The sequence below is a fragment of the Cynocephalus volans genome, chromosome 4 (assembly GCF_027409185.1).
Source record: "Cynocephalus volans isolate mCynVol1 chromosome 4, mCynVol1.pri, whole genome shotgun sequence".
Taxonomy (NCBI): domain Eukaryota; kingdom Metazoa; phylum Chordata; class Mammalia; order Dermoptera; family Cynocephalidae; genus Cynocephalus; species Cynocephalus volans.
Window position 1 is genome coordinate 166,014,139 of NC_084463.1, and position 19,887 is coordinate 166,034,025.

At 49.8% G+C, this 19,887-nt stretch overlaps 1 protein-coding gene across 4 annotated transcripts in view; it reads left to right on the top strand.

Moving 5' to 3' along the window:
* The first annotated feature begins 3,933 nt into the window (after nt 1-3,933).
* Nucleotides 3,934-19,887, top strand: part of CARS1 (cysteinyl-tRNA synthetase 1) — an 80,343-nt gene continuing 64,389 nt past the window's right edge. For 2 of the 4 annotated variants that reach the window (XM_063092871.1, XM_063092874.1), the window contains exons 1-4: nt 3,934-3,958; nt 3,992-4,076; nt 9,853-9,925; nt 11,438-11,566. In XM_063092871.1, the coding sequence (XP_062948941.1) occupies nt 3,936-3,958; nt 3,992-4,076; nt 9,853-9,925; nt 11,438-11,566 (310 nt within the window). In that variant the 5' untranslated portion in view covers nt 3,934-3,935. Of the gene's footprint in view, nt 4,077-4,482; nt 4,518-9,852; nt 9,926-11,437; nt 11,567-19,887 lie in introns of those variants that run through there. The other 2 variants (XM_063092876.1, XM_063092877.1) reach the window with 2 other exon arrangements.

Here is a 19,887-nt window from a genome sequence, read left to right on the forward strand (position 1 = left end):
TCCACGTCAAGACGGTGATAACCCAACGATTCCAACCCAACCTTTTCTGAGAGGAACTAAGTCCCTATAAATCCCTAGATCAGCCAATGAGAGATTTTGTACTTCCAAAATGCAGGCAGGGACTTACGCCCATGGCCTGCAGGAAGTAGTTTCAGAAGAAAGAGACCTCCAGCCCCTTTTACCTTAAGAATAAGGAGGATAAAATCTCTCAGGGGGGAATGAAACAATAAGGCTAGGCCTGTGAACCAAACTGTTAGGGCTCTGAATCTGACTGAAATCACCAAAGACAGACTCTGCCCATGGGGATGAAAGCCCAAACTTACGCTTGGTGGTGTGCAAAAACCAAGGACTTTATATAAAAACTACTGATTATGAGCTCGAAAATTCTATAACCCTCCTCTTTCTACAACAAGGGGGACTCTGTTTGGCATCAAAGGAAAAGTGCTGAGTACATACAGACCATACTGGAGTCGTTGAAGACTCCATGAAAAGGTTGTGAGAATGCATCAGGCAACAGGACTTAGAACAAGAACAGTCCCCTAACTGGTTTGAATCCTGGTTTAACTTTTCTCCATGGCTAACAACTTTAATTTCTAGCCTTATGGGACCACTAATAAGTCTCCTCTTACTAATAACCTTGGCACCATGCCTTTTCAACAAACTCCTCAATTTAATTCCATCCTGCATACAAGAGGTCAAATTACTGGTTCTCTGTTCCCAATATGACCAAATCCCACTAAAAGATTGGGAACACATAAATTGGGGACCAGATATTGACCCTTACGCAAAGATTCGCTTAAAAAAAAATCCCCTTAAAACCAGTGGGGAATGAAGTCATGCCCTCTTTTCTAATAGCAGGAGCAACGCCACTTAAGATAGCCCCTCCATTGTGTGAAAGTTAGATGGGAGGAGCTCTGCTAACTGCAAAATTAGCTCATGTACTGTTAGCTTGCTTGCATTGGCTAATACCTCTTGGCGAGGTGATCGGGCGACCGAGCTGCGACGCTTGCAGCTTTAAAAACCGAGAACAAAGACGGTTCAGCGCCATACCTTGAATTGGCTGGTGGGGTCCCGGCTGCTGGAAATAAAAATCTTTTTCTCTTTTTCCATATCAGTCTCCAAGGGTGTTTTTTTCTCCCGACGCCTATAACAGTAACTAGCAGCACTTGGGTTGCATCCAGCGGTGTGGGGATTAAGATAACACAGGTAGAGTGCCTAGAACAGTCCTTGGCAGGCAGGCAGAGTAACCCATGTTTGACTAAGGATCAAAACCCTCACTAGAGGCTCATTCATTCTTATTATACAGATGGGTCTTAGCAAGTGGCTTCCAGGGTTATCACTTGATGACGGTAGCCCAGACTGCTGGTGTTAGGGGTTGAATTATGCCCCCCGACCCCATTCATATATTGAAATCTCAACCCCCAGAAGTTGAGAGCATGACCTTGTTTGGAAGTGAGATTGTTGCAGATGTAACTAGTTGAAATGAGGTCATAGTGGATGTATCGTGGGAGGCCCAAATCTGTTTTTTTTTTTTTTTCTTCTTTTTTAAAAATTTTATTTTGTCAATATACAATGTGGTTGATTATTGTGGCCCATTACCGAAACCTCCCTCCCTCCTCCCTCTCCCCCCTCCCACCCAGCAATGTCCTTTCTGTATGCTTGTCATGTCAGCTTCAAGGAATTGTAATTGTTGTGTCTTTCCCCCCCCCCGTTTGTGTGTGTGTGTGTGTGTGTGTGTGTGTGTGTGTGTGAATTTATTTATTTATTTATATCTCCTACCAATAAGTGAGAACATGTGGTATTTCTCTTTCTGTGCCTGACTTGTTTCACTTAGTATAATTCTCTCAAGGTCCATCCAGGTTGTTGCAAATGGCAGTATTTCATTCTTTTTTATAGCTGAGTAGTATTCCATTGTGTAGATATACCATATTTTCGGTATCCACTCATCCGATGATGGACATTTGGGCTGGTTCCAACTCTTGGCTATTGTAAAGAGTGCTGCAATGGGAACATTGGGGAACAGGTATACCTTCGACTTGATGATTTCCATTCCTCTGGGTATATTCCCAGCAGTAGGATATCTGGGTCACATGGTAGATCTATCTGCAATTGTTTGAGCAACCTCCATACCATTGGCCATAGAGGCTGCACCATTTTGCAGTCCCACCAACAATGTATGAGAGTTCCTTTTTCTCCGCAACCTCGCCAGCGTTCATCGTTCAGAATCTTTTGGATTTTAGCCATCCTAACTGAGGTGAGATGGTATCTCAGTGTGGTTTTGATTTGCATTTCCCGGATGCTGAGTGATGTTGAGCATTTTTTTCATATGTCTGTTGGCCATTTGTATATCTTCCTTAGAGAAATGCCTACTTAGCTCTTTTGCCCATTTTTTAATTGGGTTGCTTGTTTTTTTCTTGTAAAGTTGTTTGAGTTCCTTGTATATTCTGGATATTAATCCTTTGTCAGATGTATATTTTACAAATATTTTCTCCCACTCTGTTGGTTATCTCTTAACTCTGTTAATGGTTTCTTTTGCTGTGCAGAAGCTCTTTAGTTTGATACAATCCCATTTGTTTATTTTTCCTTTGGTTGTCCGTGCTTTTGGGGTCATATTCATGAAGTCTGTGTCCAGTCCTACTTCCTGAAGTGTTTCTCCTATATTTTCTTTAAGAAGTTTTATTGTTTCAGGGTGTATATTTAATTCTTTAATCCATTTTGTGTTGACTTTAGTGTATGGTGAAAGGTATGGGTCTAGTTTCATTCTCCTGCATATAGATATCCAGTTCTCCCAGCAACATTTGCTAAAGAGGCAGTCTCTTCCCCAGTGTATAGGCTTGGTGCCTTTGTCAAAGATCAGATGGCTGTAGGTGTGTGGGTTGATTTCTGTATTCTCTATTCTATTCCATTGATCAGTGTGTCTGTTTTTATGCCAGTACCATGCTGTTTTGGTTATTATAGCTTTGTAGTATAGTTTAAAGTCAGGTAGTGTTGTGTGGGAGGCCCACATCTGAAAGGGCACTCACATAGTGTCCACCTGTTCCAAAGAAAATCACCCAATGTTGCATTAGTAGACATCAGTTTATTAGACTTAGGAGAGCTGCTGATGGCGGCAGGTCAGCTAGAAATCCGCACTGCCATGGGGTACTTACAAAAGTTATACAGCGAACAGATCAGAGAGGCGTAAGTCATTTTCATGCTTACCTGTAGACCCTCATCCCCCGCTCAGAGGGCAGGGGAGGTCTGGCTGAATAGACGGGTTAACCCCTGCGGGCACCAGAGTAGTCAACACCAGTTTTCTCACTGCATTTTCACTGTAATTCACTTTCTCAGGGCTCCTGCTGCCCACCGTCTTCCCTTTGTCTTAAAGGAGACGTGCCTTTGCCCGGCTCTGGGTACTTTCCAGTGGGGAGGGAGAGCTCGGTAGGCAGGGGCGAGTGAGTAATCAGTCTCTGTCCAGTATTCGCCTGACAGTGGAGTTGGATGGGCCCTATTTTAACGTGACTGGTGTCCTTATAAAAGGGGGAAATCCGGACACAGGCAGGCACACATGCAGAGAGCCAGGAGAACAGCAAGACAGAGGCGGGGGACGCGCCTCCGCCCGCCGGGGAGCGCCGAGACCTGCAGCCCGGAGGCGGGGGGGGGGGGGGGGGGGGCCGGGGGGGGCCGGGGGGGGGCCGGGGGGCGGGGGGGCGGGGCGGGGGCGGGGGAGGGGCGGGAGGAGGCGGGGCGGGAGCGCCGGTGGGCGGGGCGGGGGCGGGGCGGGGGCGGGAGCGCCGGTGGGCGGGGCGGGGCGGGGCGGGGGGCTCGGTGGGCGGGGGGAGGGGCGGGAGGGAGGCGGGGCGGGGGCGGAGCCTCGGTGGGCGGCCCCGTGCACGCCCCCCGCTACGTGCACATAAGTGCCCGGGCTGCTGGTCACGCGTTCCGCGGTCCGGACCATGGCGGGTCGCTGCTGGCTGCCGCCGCCGCCGCTGCTGCTGCCGCCGCTGCTGCTGCCGCCGCTGCTGCTGCCGCCGCTGCTGCTCCTCTCGGTACCGGTGGGTGCTGCGCGCCCCGGGGCCGCTCCGAGCCGTCTGCGGGTAGGTCGGCAGCGAGGGGCGGCGCTGAGCGCCCGGGAGAGGCCGGGGCGCCGGGAGTGGGGCGCAGCCCGAGGGGACGGGCTGGGGTCCCGGACGCCCCTCCGCACCCCCGCCGCCCGGATCCGGGCCCTGGCCAGTGGCGCCGTGCGGGACACCAGCGCCGCCCGCGCGTACCTCTGGGGCAGGGTCGCCGTGGTGGCCCGGCGGGGACACGCCGGCGCGGGGAGACCGCGGCCTCTGTGCCGGCGGGCGAGGGACGGCAGGCGGGCGGCGGGGAGGGCGGTGGCGGTAGCGGTGGCGGTGGTGGTGGTGGCCAAGTGGAGGTGGGGGCGTGGCGGCGGTGGTCACGTGGAGGTGGGGGCGGGGCGCGCGGAGGCGCGGCGGCGGCGGCGGCGGCGGCGGCGGCGGCGGCCGCGCCGGGGCAGGACGATTTTTTTCTCCGTAAGTTCGTCTTTTATCCGCTACGAATCAGCTCCCCTATTTTTTCCACTTTCTGGCATTCACACAGACATGGTTTCATACAAATATACACCGTTTCACCATTTTCCGAAACTGTCTTATTCCCCAAAATTACATTATTACAGTACGTGACATGCGTCCCAGAGGAAACAGCGAATATGCTCTTCTCAGGACTGACCCCCGTTAACGTGAATCAGATCGCTGTGAAAGTGTGGTGTCCACCCCCGGGGACCGCGACCCACCTAGGTCTCTCCTCCAACCTGTACATGAGCCCAGGGAGGCCCGAACTTCCCCACAACGCGGTGCCAGTGTCGCTGAGGCCCATTTGTCTGCAGAATCAATATTTGTCTCCTTTGAAGATGCCTTTCCGGTTTTTAGCACTTTTTTTCTTGTTTTTTGGCGGCTGGCCAGTGCACATTTTTAGGACCTTTAAATAGTGGCTGGTGCATCAACTTGGGGTCTTTGGGGAAATTCCCAGTCTCGTTTTCGTGGGTAAAGTGCCTGACCCCTTCTGAGAGCTGTCCCCAGCTCTCTGTGGCTGCCTGCCTCCAGATGTGTATGTGCCAGGTGTGTGTAAGCGGTATGTACGTGGGCTTTTGTTCCACAGCAAATTCTGAACGAGATAGGATGTGGCTGCCCCTAAGGTTTGCTCTATCCTGCCCGCAGGCTGGTAGTTTGTGGCTTCTTTATTGGGATCGTTTGTGCCCTGAAGAAGAGTCCTCTCCAGTGCTGAAGTCGGGTGGAGGTGGAAGGGCCTGCAGGTCACTTTTAAGAGCTGAAAATCTTTATCAGGAGAGGCTTTTCTGTGCGCAGAAAGGTTTGTTGGGACATCTTGAAAGGTGGCTCCTCAGGGTACTTTCTGCCTTGGCCTTCTTTCCTGCATCCTGAAGCTTCAGGGCTGGAGAATCTTCAGAGATGCACTTTCTGAGTTTAGCCTGACGGCCTGCCTCGGGGCTGCAGAGGAAGGCTCAGGGTTTCCTTCTGGAGCCTTTTCAGAGCAACCCTTGGCCGGGTCGTGAGTCTTTCCCATGCTTCAGCAAGGCCCATCCTCTGTCACGGTCCGTCTAAGGTCCTGTATTCAGGAGCCAGAGGGGTTCACAGACTTCCTGCAAGTGGTCTCCACCTCGTCCTGGTGAATCTGGGCCTCCTGCCTGTCTGCCCACATGGTGACACACATTGGCAGAGTCGCCGGAGCAGCCAGACTGCTCACATCAGGTCGGTGGCATCCTGCTTGTTGAAGCCCCCGCTTCTTTTGAGCTCTCCAGGGCTTCCTCACCTGGGCATTTTGGGGGTCTGCAAAGGCCAACAGGTTGTGATTCCCAAATGGTATTTGGTGTCTAGTAGGTGATTCTATTAGGGGTTTTCTAGACGAGTGTGAAGAGGCTGGAGGAGACTTTTCAGCCCTAGGGGCTTGTGGAGGGGGTAGCAGAGAGAAGGGGACTGCTGGAGCCAGGAGGGGACCCCAGGCCGGGGGCCCCATGGGGTTGGGGGCATTGCTGGCAGGAGGTGGGCCAGCAGTGGGAAGATGGGGAGCCCTGGGTCATCTGTGAGGGAGGGGCCAGGGGAGGTGAGCAGGGTGCTCCCCTCTGGTGTACAATGTAAGGGGGCACCAAAAAAACTCGGAAATCAAGACAAATAATATTTCAGTGCAGTACTTTAAAAGATGAGAAATCCATGCTAAAACCGCATGACGAAAAGGAATAGAAACATTTTCTAAAAAGACAGTGTTCGACCCTGCACAGCCCCGCCTTAAACCTTAATCCTGGCCCTGGTTCCAGTAAAACTTCATTTACAAACAATGGCAGCAGTTTGCCAATTTGGACTTTAAAAAAATCTCCCTTAATGCTACTGACCATGATTGCTGAGGGTTTCGGTGCTTTCTTACATTCGGCCCCCCCCCCCCCCTCCGCATCCTGGGCCTGGAGGTCAGGAAGCTGGAACGGAGGCTACCAGATGGGGTTTCAGGGTGCCAACCATGGCACAGACCGCCTCTGACCTCCCTCCTGCGCTCACTTGTGCCGAGGAGGCAGGGTTGGCTGCGGAGCGTCAAAGGAGGAGGTGGAGTGGGGGCTTAATATGGAGACCTCAGAAGTGGCGGGGCGGAAGTGGGGAGGGAAGGCCCTGACATAGCTGGGGACAGACTTGGGAGGGAACTGTGACAGTCAGAGGTGGTAACCTGGCCAGATGGAGGGGGTGGCCTCCATTATGTTCTTGACTGGGCAGAGTTCCAAGTGAGAGAGAAGTTGCTTTCTTGTCTGAGATTTTTTTTTTTTTGGTGGCTGGCTGGTGCAGGGATCCGACTTTTTTTTTTTGTAAAAGGTTCGTGTTTGTTTGTTGTTATTCATTTAAAAAATTTTGTTGTTTTTATTTTTCATAAAAGGTTTTTAATTTTCAAAGTCACATTTTGAAATAACTTCAGACTTTTTAAAAGTTACCAAAATAGTCCCAGTGGTTTGAGCAACTGTGGATATACTGAATGGTGCTCACTGCACACTTTCACGTGGTTGCTTTTACGTAATGTGAATTTTATGTCAATTTTTAAAACACCAACATCCTTCAAAAAGCAAAATTAAAGTAGCACAGAGCCTTCCAACAGATATCACCCAGGTTTTACAGATGACGATGTCTTTCATACTCCAGTGGAGTGGTCAGAACCAGGAAATTAGCACTGATGTGGCTCTGCTGACAACCTTGGAGTGCCACCCGCTGTCCCGCAGTGTCCGTAGATGTTTAAGGTGGAGCGTGTACTCAGTTTTTCTTTTCTTTTCTTCTGTGACCTGGACACTTTTGAAGAGTATTGGCCAATCATTTCATAGACTATCTCTCAGTGTGGGTTTGTCTGATGGTTCCTTGTGATTAAATTCCAGTTATGCATTTTTTAGCAAGAATACCATGGAGCTTTAACTGTTAGATCACGAGACATATGATACTGATCTGTCCCTTTATTGAGGATGTTGGCTTTGAGCACTTAGTTCAGGTGACTTTTGCCAGGTTTCTCCATTGTAGTTATTTTTTTCCCCTTTGTAATTACTAAGTATCTAGTGGGGAGTTGCTTTGAAACTATGTAAATATGCTGTTTTCCCTCATCCTTTCCTGTACCAATGTTAGCATCCGTTGATGATTGTTGCCTGAAACAATTATTACTGTGCTGTTTGCACACTGGATTTTTTCTTTAAATGTACATAAATACTTTAGTTTCCCTGCTCCCTTTTATTTCATTTCCTCCAAGTTAGCATAAACCACTGAAAACTAAAAATAGAATCTCCAATGAAGGAGAAAAATAAAGGGTTGGGGAGGACGGTGCAGAGACTTAGCAGGAATAAGGAAAGCAAATGCCAGAGAAGGAGGGGGAAAAATCAAAAGCACAAAGTAAGATGGTAGAAATAAATCCAAATACAGTACTAATCCAAAACATATAAATAGGTTAAACTCATTTATTATCAGTTTGAATTACAACATGATAATCTAGTGATGTCGTTTGTTTTGTTTTGTTTTGTTTTTGTTCATTTGTGTGTTTGTTTTTGGTGGCTGGCCTGTAAGGAGACCCAGACTCTTGACCTTGGAGTGGTACCACCGTGCTCTAACCAACTAAGCTAACCAGCCAGCTCCCACCTCCCCAAACCACCTTTTTTATCATGATGTGGTATTTTTAAGAACCGTGGGTGAAAAAGAATACAGGATGGTGGGACATGACAGGTTAGAAAAACAGATGCCAGGCATACGTGTTCTTGCCTAGAGCTGGCAGGGGTGGGTTCTCACAATCAGACAGAAGAGGGCTGGCTGGTGTGCGCAGTGGGTTAGAGCACAGTGGTGCAACACCAAGACTGAGGGTTCAGCTCCCCCTTCTGGCCAGAAGCTGCACACAAACAACAACAGCAACAAAAGCACCATCACATGAAAACAACCATGATCAAATAAAAGAGCATTTGAGCTAGAAAGCATCAGTCGGGAAATGAGGTACACCCCACAGTGACCAAAAGAGCGGGCCTCAGAGAGGATGAGGCTGAATCTCCTACCTGAGGTGCTTGTGTTCTGTGAAGTTGCTGCAGATGCCGAATTAGCAAACACGGAATCATTACTCCTGGGGAAGTTCAGGGTTAGGTTCCTGTGAGCCTCTGGTCACAATATTTTCATCAACCAGTCAATGCATAGCTTCATATTTTGTGCATTTCTGTTGAAAGACGCCGTATTTAATATGAGTGGTTGATTCATTAACATGGAACTGATGGCCTACGCTGCAAACGTGTGTCTTTTTTGTGATCTCTTCTGTGTCATGTTTTTCGCGTGTTTGTGCTGTTGGTGACTTTGTTGTTTAAAAATGACCCCCCAGCATTCAGGTGGAGTGCTGCCTAGGGTCCCTGCGTGCACAAAGCTGTGATGTGTGGTAGAGAAAGCATGTCTTCGTGGCAGAACAGCTGAAGCCAGAGGGCAGTGTGGCCTTGTTCAACCTCAGCCGGGAGTGTGCCCGGCAGGGGACACAGATTTTTCTCTACTCTGCATATTTGTGATGACAAGAGTGCCATGGATGCTGGGGTTACAAATAAATTTTAGAAAGTAGGCAGATTGGCAAATACAGAATCTGAGAATAATAATTGTACTAGTAAAATAATCATGAAATTGTACATAGCCAATAACATAGCCTCAAAATACAGAAAGCAAAAACTGACATAACTACATGGTGGAATCTACAAACCCGCAAATTTAGCAGGAGATTTTGATATACCTCAAAAACCAGTAGATAAGGCAGACAAAAAGAAAAAATCAGTAAGGACATAAAAAATTGGCTCTATGTAATTTAACAGGCTTCAGGATGTGTATGTGTATGTGCAAAATATGTACACACGAAAGTACACATATGCAAACTCACAGATCCTGGTTTCTAACTAATAGAAAATACAACAAAGTGTATGTGCAACTGCTGAAAAATTAACTGTGTACTGGAACAAAAATAAACCTTCACTGCATTCCAAAGGATCACTACCATCTGGAATATAGTCCTGACCGTGCAAATAGATTAGATATCAACAGCAAAGAGAGGTAGTTGGCAACACGACCTGCATTTGGAAACGAAAGACCATATTCCCCCAAAATAATACCTGCTCCTTATCACAAGCCAAACAGTACAGAGGTATGAGAAAAAGTTCCAGTGTGCACCTCCCCAGTGAGGGCCCCTGCCGTGAGGGAACCAGCGTGCCAACTGGCGGTGGTTGTCCACCACCTCTGTTCTCAGGCCCATGTGTGTGTGGGAGGTGGGTACGGTTCCACCAGCAGCGGGGGCATCTCTTGATAAATCAGCCACTCTTCCCTTTGATTGCAGGTGACCATAGTGACCCCATGTGGACCAGATGAGTACCCACATGAGAATCTCTGCTGCAAACTCTGCCCAGCTGGTGAGTCCCAGGACACCTTCCAGAGCCTTCTGGGGCTGACCTTCCGACCTGGAAGAAGGGAGGCTGCAGGCCCTCAGGGCCAGACTGAAGGCTGCCCTGTGAAGAGCACTTGGCCAGCTAGGGGTGGGTGGTCCTCTCCTGGGCAGCTACCCACCGTCCGCCCTCCCGTCCCACCTCGGAAGGGGTTTTCCTCTGCACCGCCTTCAGGGGGAGCACCTGTGTGCAGAAAGGGGTTGTGTGCTTGTTCTGAGGGGGTGAGCTGTGTTCTGTAGGGGCGTGGACGACAGTCTTGGGGGTACAGGCCCAGGCTGGAGACTCCCACTACCCTCCTTTTGAGAGGATCTTGGGCACAGCTGAGGACAGAGGCTCTTGTGAGGAGGTGGCCTAATTTCACTCTCAGGAGGATGCTCTGAAATTGGAATTAAGCCCGTAAAGCAGGTGAGGAGCCAGAGGTCTGAAGAGGCTGCTGCGCCTACCCCACTTCCTCTCACCTAATGCCAGTGGCTGCCGTCATCACCTGGGCCTTGCCAGTGAGCCACTCGGAGGCCAACACATCTGCTCACTCCCCACAGACCTACACACACATACACACACGTACGCAAACACACGTGCACTCGTGCCCCACACTGTCAGTAAAACTGCCTTCACAAGTCTCCTCTTTTATAGGGGCCAACCAGTTACACCTATACCTGTCACCATCTGCTTCCCCCCGACTTACAGTCACAACCCCCCACATTTTATCCATGAACCCCTGCCTTCATGAGGCTCCTGTTTCAGAGACCAAACACCCACTCCTGGACTGCTCACCCCACACCCTTCCACACACAACTGCACACATACCTGTGCACACGCACACGTATATGTGCATATACCTGCACACACACCTATGCATACACACAGCTGCACAAACTGCATTTTAGGAAGGAATGAGACATAATTAGTCTGACGTGATATCTGAACTTGGTATGTGTGGGGTGTGTGCAGTTAGGACCCCTTCTCCAGGAGGGCATGATTCAACTCAGCTCCAGTCTTGGCTGTGGTTCTGTTGAAACCCTTACAAGGCGAGCACCGGACCAGGAGGGCAGCCTGGGACCTTGGGCCAGCTGTGTCCATTTCTAGACCTCCATTGGGCCCCTTAGAGCTGCTGAGCCTGCCCCTGGGTGGGTAGGAGCCTGGGGTGGGAAGTGGGGATGGATGAGCAGGTGTCTGCATACTTTCAGGTGGGCTTAGCGTGCTGTCTGGAAGCCATCCGCTTCCATGTGCTGCAGGACATTGGTAAAAGCTGAGGGGTGATTTGGAAACTCAGCTGCTGGGACACACGTGTGTTAAGTTTAGTGTGGGGACTGGGGCCAGGTACCAGCGCAGAATGTTCCAAGGAAGTTGGAGGTCTAGGGGTGGGTGGAGTGTAAGGGATCTGGCCACCACATGCCTCAGGGACAGGGATGGCCATGTCTGTGCTGGTGCAGAGCTGCCCTGGGCCCTGCCTCACCTCTGCCCCACCTCTCAATGCAGGTCACCATGTCAGCAAACACTGCAGTGTGAACCATGGTGTTGCGGAATGTGCAGAGTGCGAGTCCAGAACCTTCAGTGCCCACCCCAATGGCGAGACCACCTGCCAGTCCTGTGCCCTGTGCCGCGAGGGTGAGTGTGTGGTGCAGCCCTGCCACCGAATCATGGAGCACATTGCCCTTCAACCTGGAGTGCAGAGCCACTCTGGGGAAATGACCACAGATGTGCAGGGTAATCGAGCTACCAGCAGCCCTCGCACAGGGTTCGATTTGGAGAAGAGTTGGTTAGATTTTCATTTTTATCATAATGATAGGTTTTTTTTCATTTTTATCATAATGATACACGTTTATGGTTAAAGAATCAATCTACAAATTACTAGGATTTTTAAGACCATTTAGCAAAGTTGCTCTGTACAAAATTAATACGTAAAAGTTCTTTGAAGTTTCTACATACCAGCAACAAATTGTTTTTTTAAGAATGTAATTATTTTAAAAGGCACCATTTGCCTGAGCAAAAAAATAAATAATTTGGAATGGATCTAGCAAAGGCTGTATGAGATGTTTATGTGAAGAAACAGCATTTAAGAGGATCTAAATATGTAGAGAAACGTGACAAGATTTTAAGTAAGAAGACTCAGTTCTCCATGGAATGGTCCTTAGATTCAGTGCATTCCTAATGAAAATCCCAGCAGGAATTTTCTTGAAATCGTAAGCCAATAACTTCCAGAGCAGTGCTGAAGAATCAGAGCAAAGCAGCACACTGGTCTCTCGGACATCAAGACCTCATATAAAGATGCAATTAAGACCACGTGCTGTGCACACAGGGTGAGCCAGTGCACTGGAGAGACAGAGCAGAGAGCCCAGAAAGAGACCCCACAGAGAACACGTGGTATGTGGCACAGTGGCCTCTCCATGCTCAGGAGAAAGGGTGGAATCCTCACAGTCCACTTAGAAAAAGTTCCAGCACAGGATGGGACTTTCTACTGTCCTTACCTACTACTATACACAAAAAATGAATTCCTCATGCATTAAAGTTCATATTGAGAAGTAAAACTTTAAAACTTTGGGAAGAGAACAGAGAATATCTATGACTTTAAGGCAGCAAAAATTTTTGTACAAAGTTGTAAAAATTACAAGCCATAAACAAGAAAATAAAAATTACAAACCATAAGAAAAAGACTGATAAATGTGACTACATGAGAATGATACATTCTGTTCATCATAAGACACCCAAACTCAAAAAGCTAAGCCAAGAAGTAGGAGAATATATTTATAATATGTACAACTCACACAAAATTGGTATCCTGAGCATAAAGGATGTCTATAAACCAATGCTAAAAGGGCTTGGCAAAAAGATTTTTTGAATGGGAGAGACACAGACATTTCAAAGGAGATGAAACATAAATGGTCAATAAACACACACAAACATTGAAGTAAGTGAAAGATATACTATTTTATATCTGCTAGGCTGATGAATTTAAAATGTTAATACCAAGCGTATTAGCCAGGGACACGGAACGTTGGAGACTCCAAGTAACAGGGGACATGGGCATCAGCATGGCCACTTTGAAAAGCTGTTTTGGCATGACTAGTGCAGCTGGCAACGTGCCTGAGCTATGCTCTACCCACTGCCCGTCCTGATCTGGACTGGCAAAGCTTCTGCCCGTGTGTAATAAGAGAGATGGGGCAGAGTCTAGTAACACACGACCAGAGCAACCCACGTGTCTGTTGACAGAGGAAGGGACAGGAGCGGGCATGTGGATTCCCAACGTGCTGACTGTACCACAGTGAGGTGGGCTGGGCATCCCTGCGACAACAGGAGGGTCTCACAGAGACAGCCATGCTTTTATCCTGCTCATGGGCAGGATCCAGTAAACACATCTGGTTTAAGGATGTTGAAGAATGTGGTGAAATTGGTCCGGCCAGTTAGCGCAGTTGGTTAGAACCAGGCTTGTAGCACCAAGGTCAAGGGTTCCGTTGCTTGTATCTGCCAGCTGCAAAAACAGAAGAATGCAGGGAAGTTACCGACAGAAAACAAAGGCTGAACTCCCGGGAGTGGGGCTGGGGGCCTCAGGCGTGTGGTGCTGTTCTTGGTTTGAAGCTGGAGGTGCGACTGTGGGGGTCCCATTTTACTTCTATTTATGTCTCACATATAGTTCTTTAAATGTGTCATGAGAAAACATGCAGACGGGCAATGGCATCTGCCCTGTAAAGCTGTCCCCCAGTGTTTAAACCCCTGACGTCTGAGACGTCTGACAGGCGTGGTGCTGGGACCTTGTGTATCATGTGGCACGAGCTTGTGCAGGTGTGTGTGTGTGAGCACGCTGTGGGCCGTCTGGAGGGTGGTTATCAGCAGGACTACAGGTACAGTCGCAGGGATTCGTTTGTGGTTGTCTTTCTCTGATGTTTTGTTCACAGAGGACACACAGTAGTGGTGTTCTTTTCTTTTGGGGGAAAACAAGACGAAAGTAATGACTTGGGGATGTTTCTGAGAGTTTGGCCTGGTTCTTTCCCCAGCTCAGATTGTAAGGGCATCCACTGGCCTCTCCACGAACACCCCAGATTGCAGGGGCACCCACTGGCCTCTCTGCGAACACCCCAGATTGCAGGGGCACCCACTGGCCTCTCCGCACACACCCCAGATTGCAGGGAAGGTGACTGGTCATTACCTTTCCTGGTTCCTGTGTTAGGAGAGTGGGTGAGGACAGATTCTATGCCCAAGATGAAAAGCAGGTGAAGGTGGCATTTGCTGTATCATAGCCAAGTGTATGCGGGGACAGAGTCCCACCCCTGGTGACTGACCCTGAGCCTTCCTCTTTCACAGACCAGGAGGTGGTGGTGGAGTGCTCCTGGACCAGCGAGCAGCAGTGCCGCTGCAAGCAGGGCGTCTTCTACTGCGACTCTGCACACTGCACGGAGAGCTGCTTCCGCTGTAGCAGGTGCCAGCTGAGGCGCGGGCGTGGGTCCCCAGTCTTCCACCCTCTCCTCGTTTGGTTTTGGATCACTTATAACAGCGTCCCCAGCTTCAGTTTCCCCATCTGTAAAGGGGGGCTAATGGGTTAGCACATGCTGCATAGAGGTGTCCTGATGATTGAATGAAACAAGTCACTTGGATGTTTCCACCTGGTGGCCTGCCTGGAGTCAGTGCTCATTCATTCATTCATTTGTTCGTTGAACAAGTGATTCCTGAGCCACTGTGGCCTGCAGGTGGCCTTGCAGGCCTCAGGCTCCAGCAGTGGGGGACACAGACAGTCAAAGTGCACATGCAGCGTAAGACAAGCTCGCAATGAGTCCCTGAGGGACAGGGGGGCCATGCGGGGGACTGTTGTAGATGTGGCAGTCAGGGCCAGTCTCTCTGAAGAGATGACCCCCGAGCAGAGGCCAGACGAGTGACAGAAAGAGGGAGCAATAGAATGCTCTGGGGGAAGCGAGCTCTAGGCAGTGAGGATGGCAGCAGCGTGCCTCATGCCTGGAGCAGGATGACCGCTGTTACTGTATGAGTTTCCTGCTGCTCCTGTGACCTAGTGACCACAGACTGGGTGACCTAAAACAAAGACGTTTATTTTTTCACAGTTCTGGAGACTGGAAGTCCAAAATCAAAGGTGTCAGCAGGGCCTCGCTCCCTCCGAAGCCTCTGGGGGACAATCCTTCCTCTCCTCTCCCAGCTTCTGGTGGTGGCCGTCAGTCCTTGGCGTTCCTTGGCTTGTGGCTGCAGCTTCCCAATCTCTGCCTCCGTCTTCACGTGGCCTTCTCTCCTGAGTGTCTGCATCTCTCGGTCTTTATGTGGCCTTCTCTCTGTCTATGGCCAAATTTCTGTCTTCTTATAAGGACACCACTCATTGGGTTAAGGCCCAACCTAATCCAGAAGACCTGATCTTAGCTTAATTACATCAATAAAGACCCGATTTCAAAAGAAGGTGACCTTCTGAGATTTTGGGTGGGCACTGATTTGGGGGAACATCTTGGAGATATATTTACAGTTATACAGCCACTTGCAAAATAGCTCACATTTTTGAAGCATGTTATGGAGTTTTGAACAGAACTCAGACCACGTTGAACTGTTAGCTCATACACCTAAGTCCAAAGTAAGGATTGCCAAGTGGCCAGTCAGCTCCATTGTTTAGAGTGTGGTGCTCATAGCACCAAGGTCTGGGGTTTGATCCCTGTATTGGCCAGCAAAAAAAAAGAAAAAGTAAAGACTACTTTCAGGTCGGGTTTGATCAAGGTACTGGCTACTCTGGACTCTCTGTCTTTCTCTTTATCCACTCGTTGACTTCCTTCTCCATAGAGATACGGCTGCAGTAGGTCAGTCCGAGAGAGAGAGAGGAGAGAAAGAGACATGCCAGGCACTGATTGCCCAAAGTGTGACAGGGCCGACCCAGGACCTGGACCTGATCCCTCCTGACCCCTGCCCTGTGGGTGGTGATGAGAATGTTTAGGGCTGAGCCTGGGCAGGGAGAAGTAACGCTTGGGGTTTCCTCTCAGGTGTCCTGAAGACGTGGCCGTCGTCCATCCTTGCAATGCCACGGCAGACACTGTGTGTGCCCAAACTAAAGCAGAGCCAGGTAAGGCTCCTAAATCCAGGTGAGCAAACCTCTTCTGAAAGGTAAATATTTCAGGCTTCGTGGGCCATGTGGTCTCTGTCGTCACACTCCACATCGTAGTAAAGCAGCCACAGACAGTAAATAAACAAATGCCTGTGGCTGTCTGCCAGGAAAACATTATTTACAAAAACAGGCCAGATTGGGCCCGTGAGCTGCAGTTCATGGAATCCTTGGGACTGGCTGTGGCTTCCCCGTCCTGCTCCCAGAGCTAGGGCTGTGCAGAGTCTGGCCCGGCCTCCCCAGACGGACGGGTGCTTTGGTAATTGTTTTTGAACTTGGGACACAAGCCGTCCATCTGTATTGCAGCTCTCTCCTCCTCCATGGGTGCTTTCAACTCAGTTTATGGTGTTGCTTGGTGGACCGAAGTTCTCAATTTTAACGCGGTCCAGTTCCTCACCGTTTCCCTGTGTGGTTGCTGCTTTTTGTGTCCCATGTAAGAAATCTGCGCTCACCCCGAGAAGATACTCTCCCACATGATCTGCCAGAAACTTTATCCATTCGACTTTTGTCATTTTAGTCTACAATGAACCTGGTATTTCCAACACATGAAATTTGGGGGATACATTCAAACCAGCATGGTTTTACATGGTTACATTTCAGAATCAACTTGTCCATTTCCACAAAAAAGATTTTGATTTAGAATAACAAGCAAACACTTATTTTTATTTTTATTTTTAAATTTTTATATTTGTTTTTGTGGCTGGCCCTTATGGGGATGGACCTTTGTGTTTTAACACCACCCTCTAATCAACTGACCTAACCAGCCAGCCCAAACAAACACTTTTAAAGGATATTTTAACACCAAAATAAAAAATGTGGATGGATCTAATGTGAGAATAAACAAAAGCCTTTAAGTTGGATGATGGCATTGTGTGAAAGATTCGTCTGTTGACCTTCTGTCACTCACAGGGATGGCCTGGAGGTGGCCAGGGTCTACGGCTATAGATGGCCTGTTCCTCCTCCCCCGTGCGTCTGTGCATCCTTGGCTGTGTCTGGGCTGTGATTTCACAAGGGGTGAAAATAGGACACCTGAGTGGTCTTGCCAGATAGCTCCACCGTGGCCGGGCCCTACCCTGTCCCTTAGGCCACGGTGGCCAGGCTGTGCTTCAGTCACGACCCGCATGTCCTATCCCACCGGCCGACCCCTAGCTTTGCCTCCTGCCGGTCCAGGGGTAGATCCTGCAGGTAGGCCACTCACATAGGGTCTCACTCCTGGGACAGACAGCTGCCATTCTGGTGGGACAGACCTCCTTCCTCTTCCAAGGACCTGAGCAAGACCTCACACCCTCTGAGCTTTGGGGCCTGGACAGTGACCAGGAGTGGGAGCGTCCATAGCGTGGCAGTTTGGTGAGAAAGCCACACTTAGCTCTGCGCAACATTCTCTGTGCTCCCTCCTTCCAGGACACTCAATCTGGATTTATCTCATCCCTGCGCTTGTCATCGTCATCATCATCAGAGTTGGAATCCTCTGGTACCGTAGAAGAAACGGTAAATTAGAGCGAGATTAATCAGTGAGAAAAAGAGATCAACAGCCCCTCAGTAGCTCAGAAATGGGGACGTATTTCTTTGAGGGTCTCACTGTCTAATCCAAGGGGCAGCTTGGGTCTGAGCCTGGAGCTCACAGGCGGGCAGGGGGCCATCCCCTGAGAAGATGTGACACCAGAACCTCAGGTCGGCTGGCTGCGATGGCCTTGGCCGTCCAGGAAGCTCACGGCTGGGAACAGGGCAAGGCTGGTGCTGCTTCTGGCAGGGGGTCCTGGGGGAGGCGGGGGCTCCAGGTGGGCTCCAGGACTAAGTGTACCCTCTCATGTTCTCCCAGATGTTCTGCCTTGGCTTGCCAAGTTCTTGAAAAGTAAGTACACTTTCACTGTTGGGTACCAGGCCTTTCCTTTTCCTTGGAAGTCCTTGTCCCACGTAATGTCAGCTCACTGCACGTTTCTTCTGTTTTTGATTTTCAGAAGAGTCGAATGAGCCAGGTGGCCCTGTAAGTATCTTGCTGGGATTTGGGCACATCCTTCCTGGAAATGCCTGGTGGTGGCTCAGGGTACCCCTCAGTGCTGAGCATTTAGGCCTGGAGCAAGGTCCCATAGGCTTCCAGGTGTGAACGAGGGGCAGTCCCGGACCCTTCTGCCTGCCTTTTAGCTCCTGTGGTGGTGTTCGCATCTACCTTCATAGAGCCCATTTGTCTGTGTTGGAAGAAGACTGAAATTCTGGTGTCTTAGACCACAGAGGGGAAACTAAGGCACAGAGGGGCAAAGAGCTTTCTTTATCTGAGTTTCCTGCAGCTACCATAACTGACGACCACAAACTGAGGGGGTTAAAACAATAGGAATGAATCTGTCACAGTTCTGTAGGCCAGAGGTCTGAAATCAAGGCGTCAGCAGGGTGTGGTCCTTCAGAGGCTCTAGGGGAAGGTCCTGCCCTGCCTGTCTCCTGGCTTTTGGTGGCTGCAGCAGTTCTGGGCTTGTAGATGAGTCCCTCCAAACTCTGCCCATCTTCTCCTGGCTGCCTCCCCTGTCTCTATGTCTCTGAATCTCTCTCTCTCTCTCTCTCTTTTTTTCCTGGCATCTGGCCAGCATAGGGATCCAAACCTTTGACCTCGGTGTTATAACATCACATTCAGTCAGCCCTGAATCTCTCTTCTTATTAAGATGCCAGTCATTGGATTTAGGTCCCACCCGGATCCATTGTGACCTCATCTTAACTTGATTGCATCGGCCAAGTCCCTTTTGCCAAACAAAGTCACAATTGCAGGTGCTGGGTGTCCGAACATGGACATGTTTTTGGGGGCCACAGCTCCACCCACAACAGGCTTATCTTGGGGTCCCCTGAGGAGTTGGTAGCAGAGCTGGGATCTTACCCAATGCGGTATATGTCTCTAAAAGTGCACAGCCCTGGCTTGCCTATCAGACGCATGGCATTTCCTTCTCCAAAAGTAGTGTGAGTGGGGTGTGTGCTGCAGGCTCCTGTTAACAAAAGAAATGAACTCGTCCTTTAGTCTCCCAGAAGCAGCGAGCCCAGTGAAAGACAGCTGTTCAGACATGTGGAGAGGGGCATTCCAGCCCCTGGCATGGAAACAACACTGCCGTGGCAGGAGGAGAGCTCAGCTGTGGCACCTGAGGCCGGGTCCAGCCCTGGGACCTCAGAGGAGTCGGAGGAGAGCCCCGTTCTGCACGCGCCAGTGGTTGAAGGCAGCCCACCGGCCCCGGAGCAGGCACCGCCCGCCCATCCTCCTGCTGCCCACAGGCCCCAGGGCTGGACAGAGATGTCAGTGCCCCTGAGTGATGTGGAGCAGGTAAATGAAACTTCAGGATGGGCCCCACTGATGACAAAGTGTGCACTTATTGAACGCTTACTGGATGCAGGGTTCTGCGTTCAGTGCTTGACGTGCATGCTCCTGTAAAATCCTTGGATTGGTCTGCTAGAGCTGCCACGACAACGTTCCACACACTCGGTGGCTTAAACAACAGGAGTCTATTGTCTCACAGTTTGGGAGGCAGAAGTCTGAAATCACGGTGTCGGCAGGGTAGCCTCCTTCTGAGGCTGGCATGAAGGTCTGCTGCGTGCCTGTCCCTCATCTGCTGGGAGTTTGCTGGCCACCTTTGGTGTTTCTTGACTTACAGAAGCATCACCCTGATCTCTGCCTTGATCTTCACATGGCGGTCCTCTGTGTGTGTCTGTGATCAAATTTCCCCTTTTTATAAGGACACTAGTGATATTGGATTAAGGCCCACCCTTAGTGACCTCATCTTTTAACTTTATCTAATCTGCAAAGACCCTATTTCCAAATAAGGTCACATTCACAGGTACTGGTGGTTAGATTTCAACATCTTTTGGGTAGGACACAATT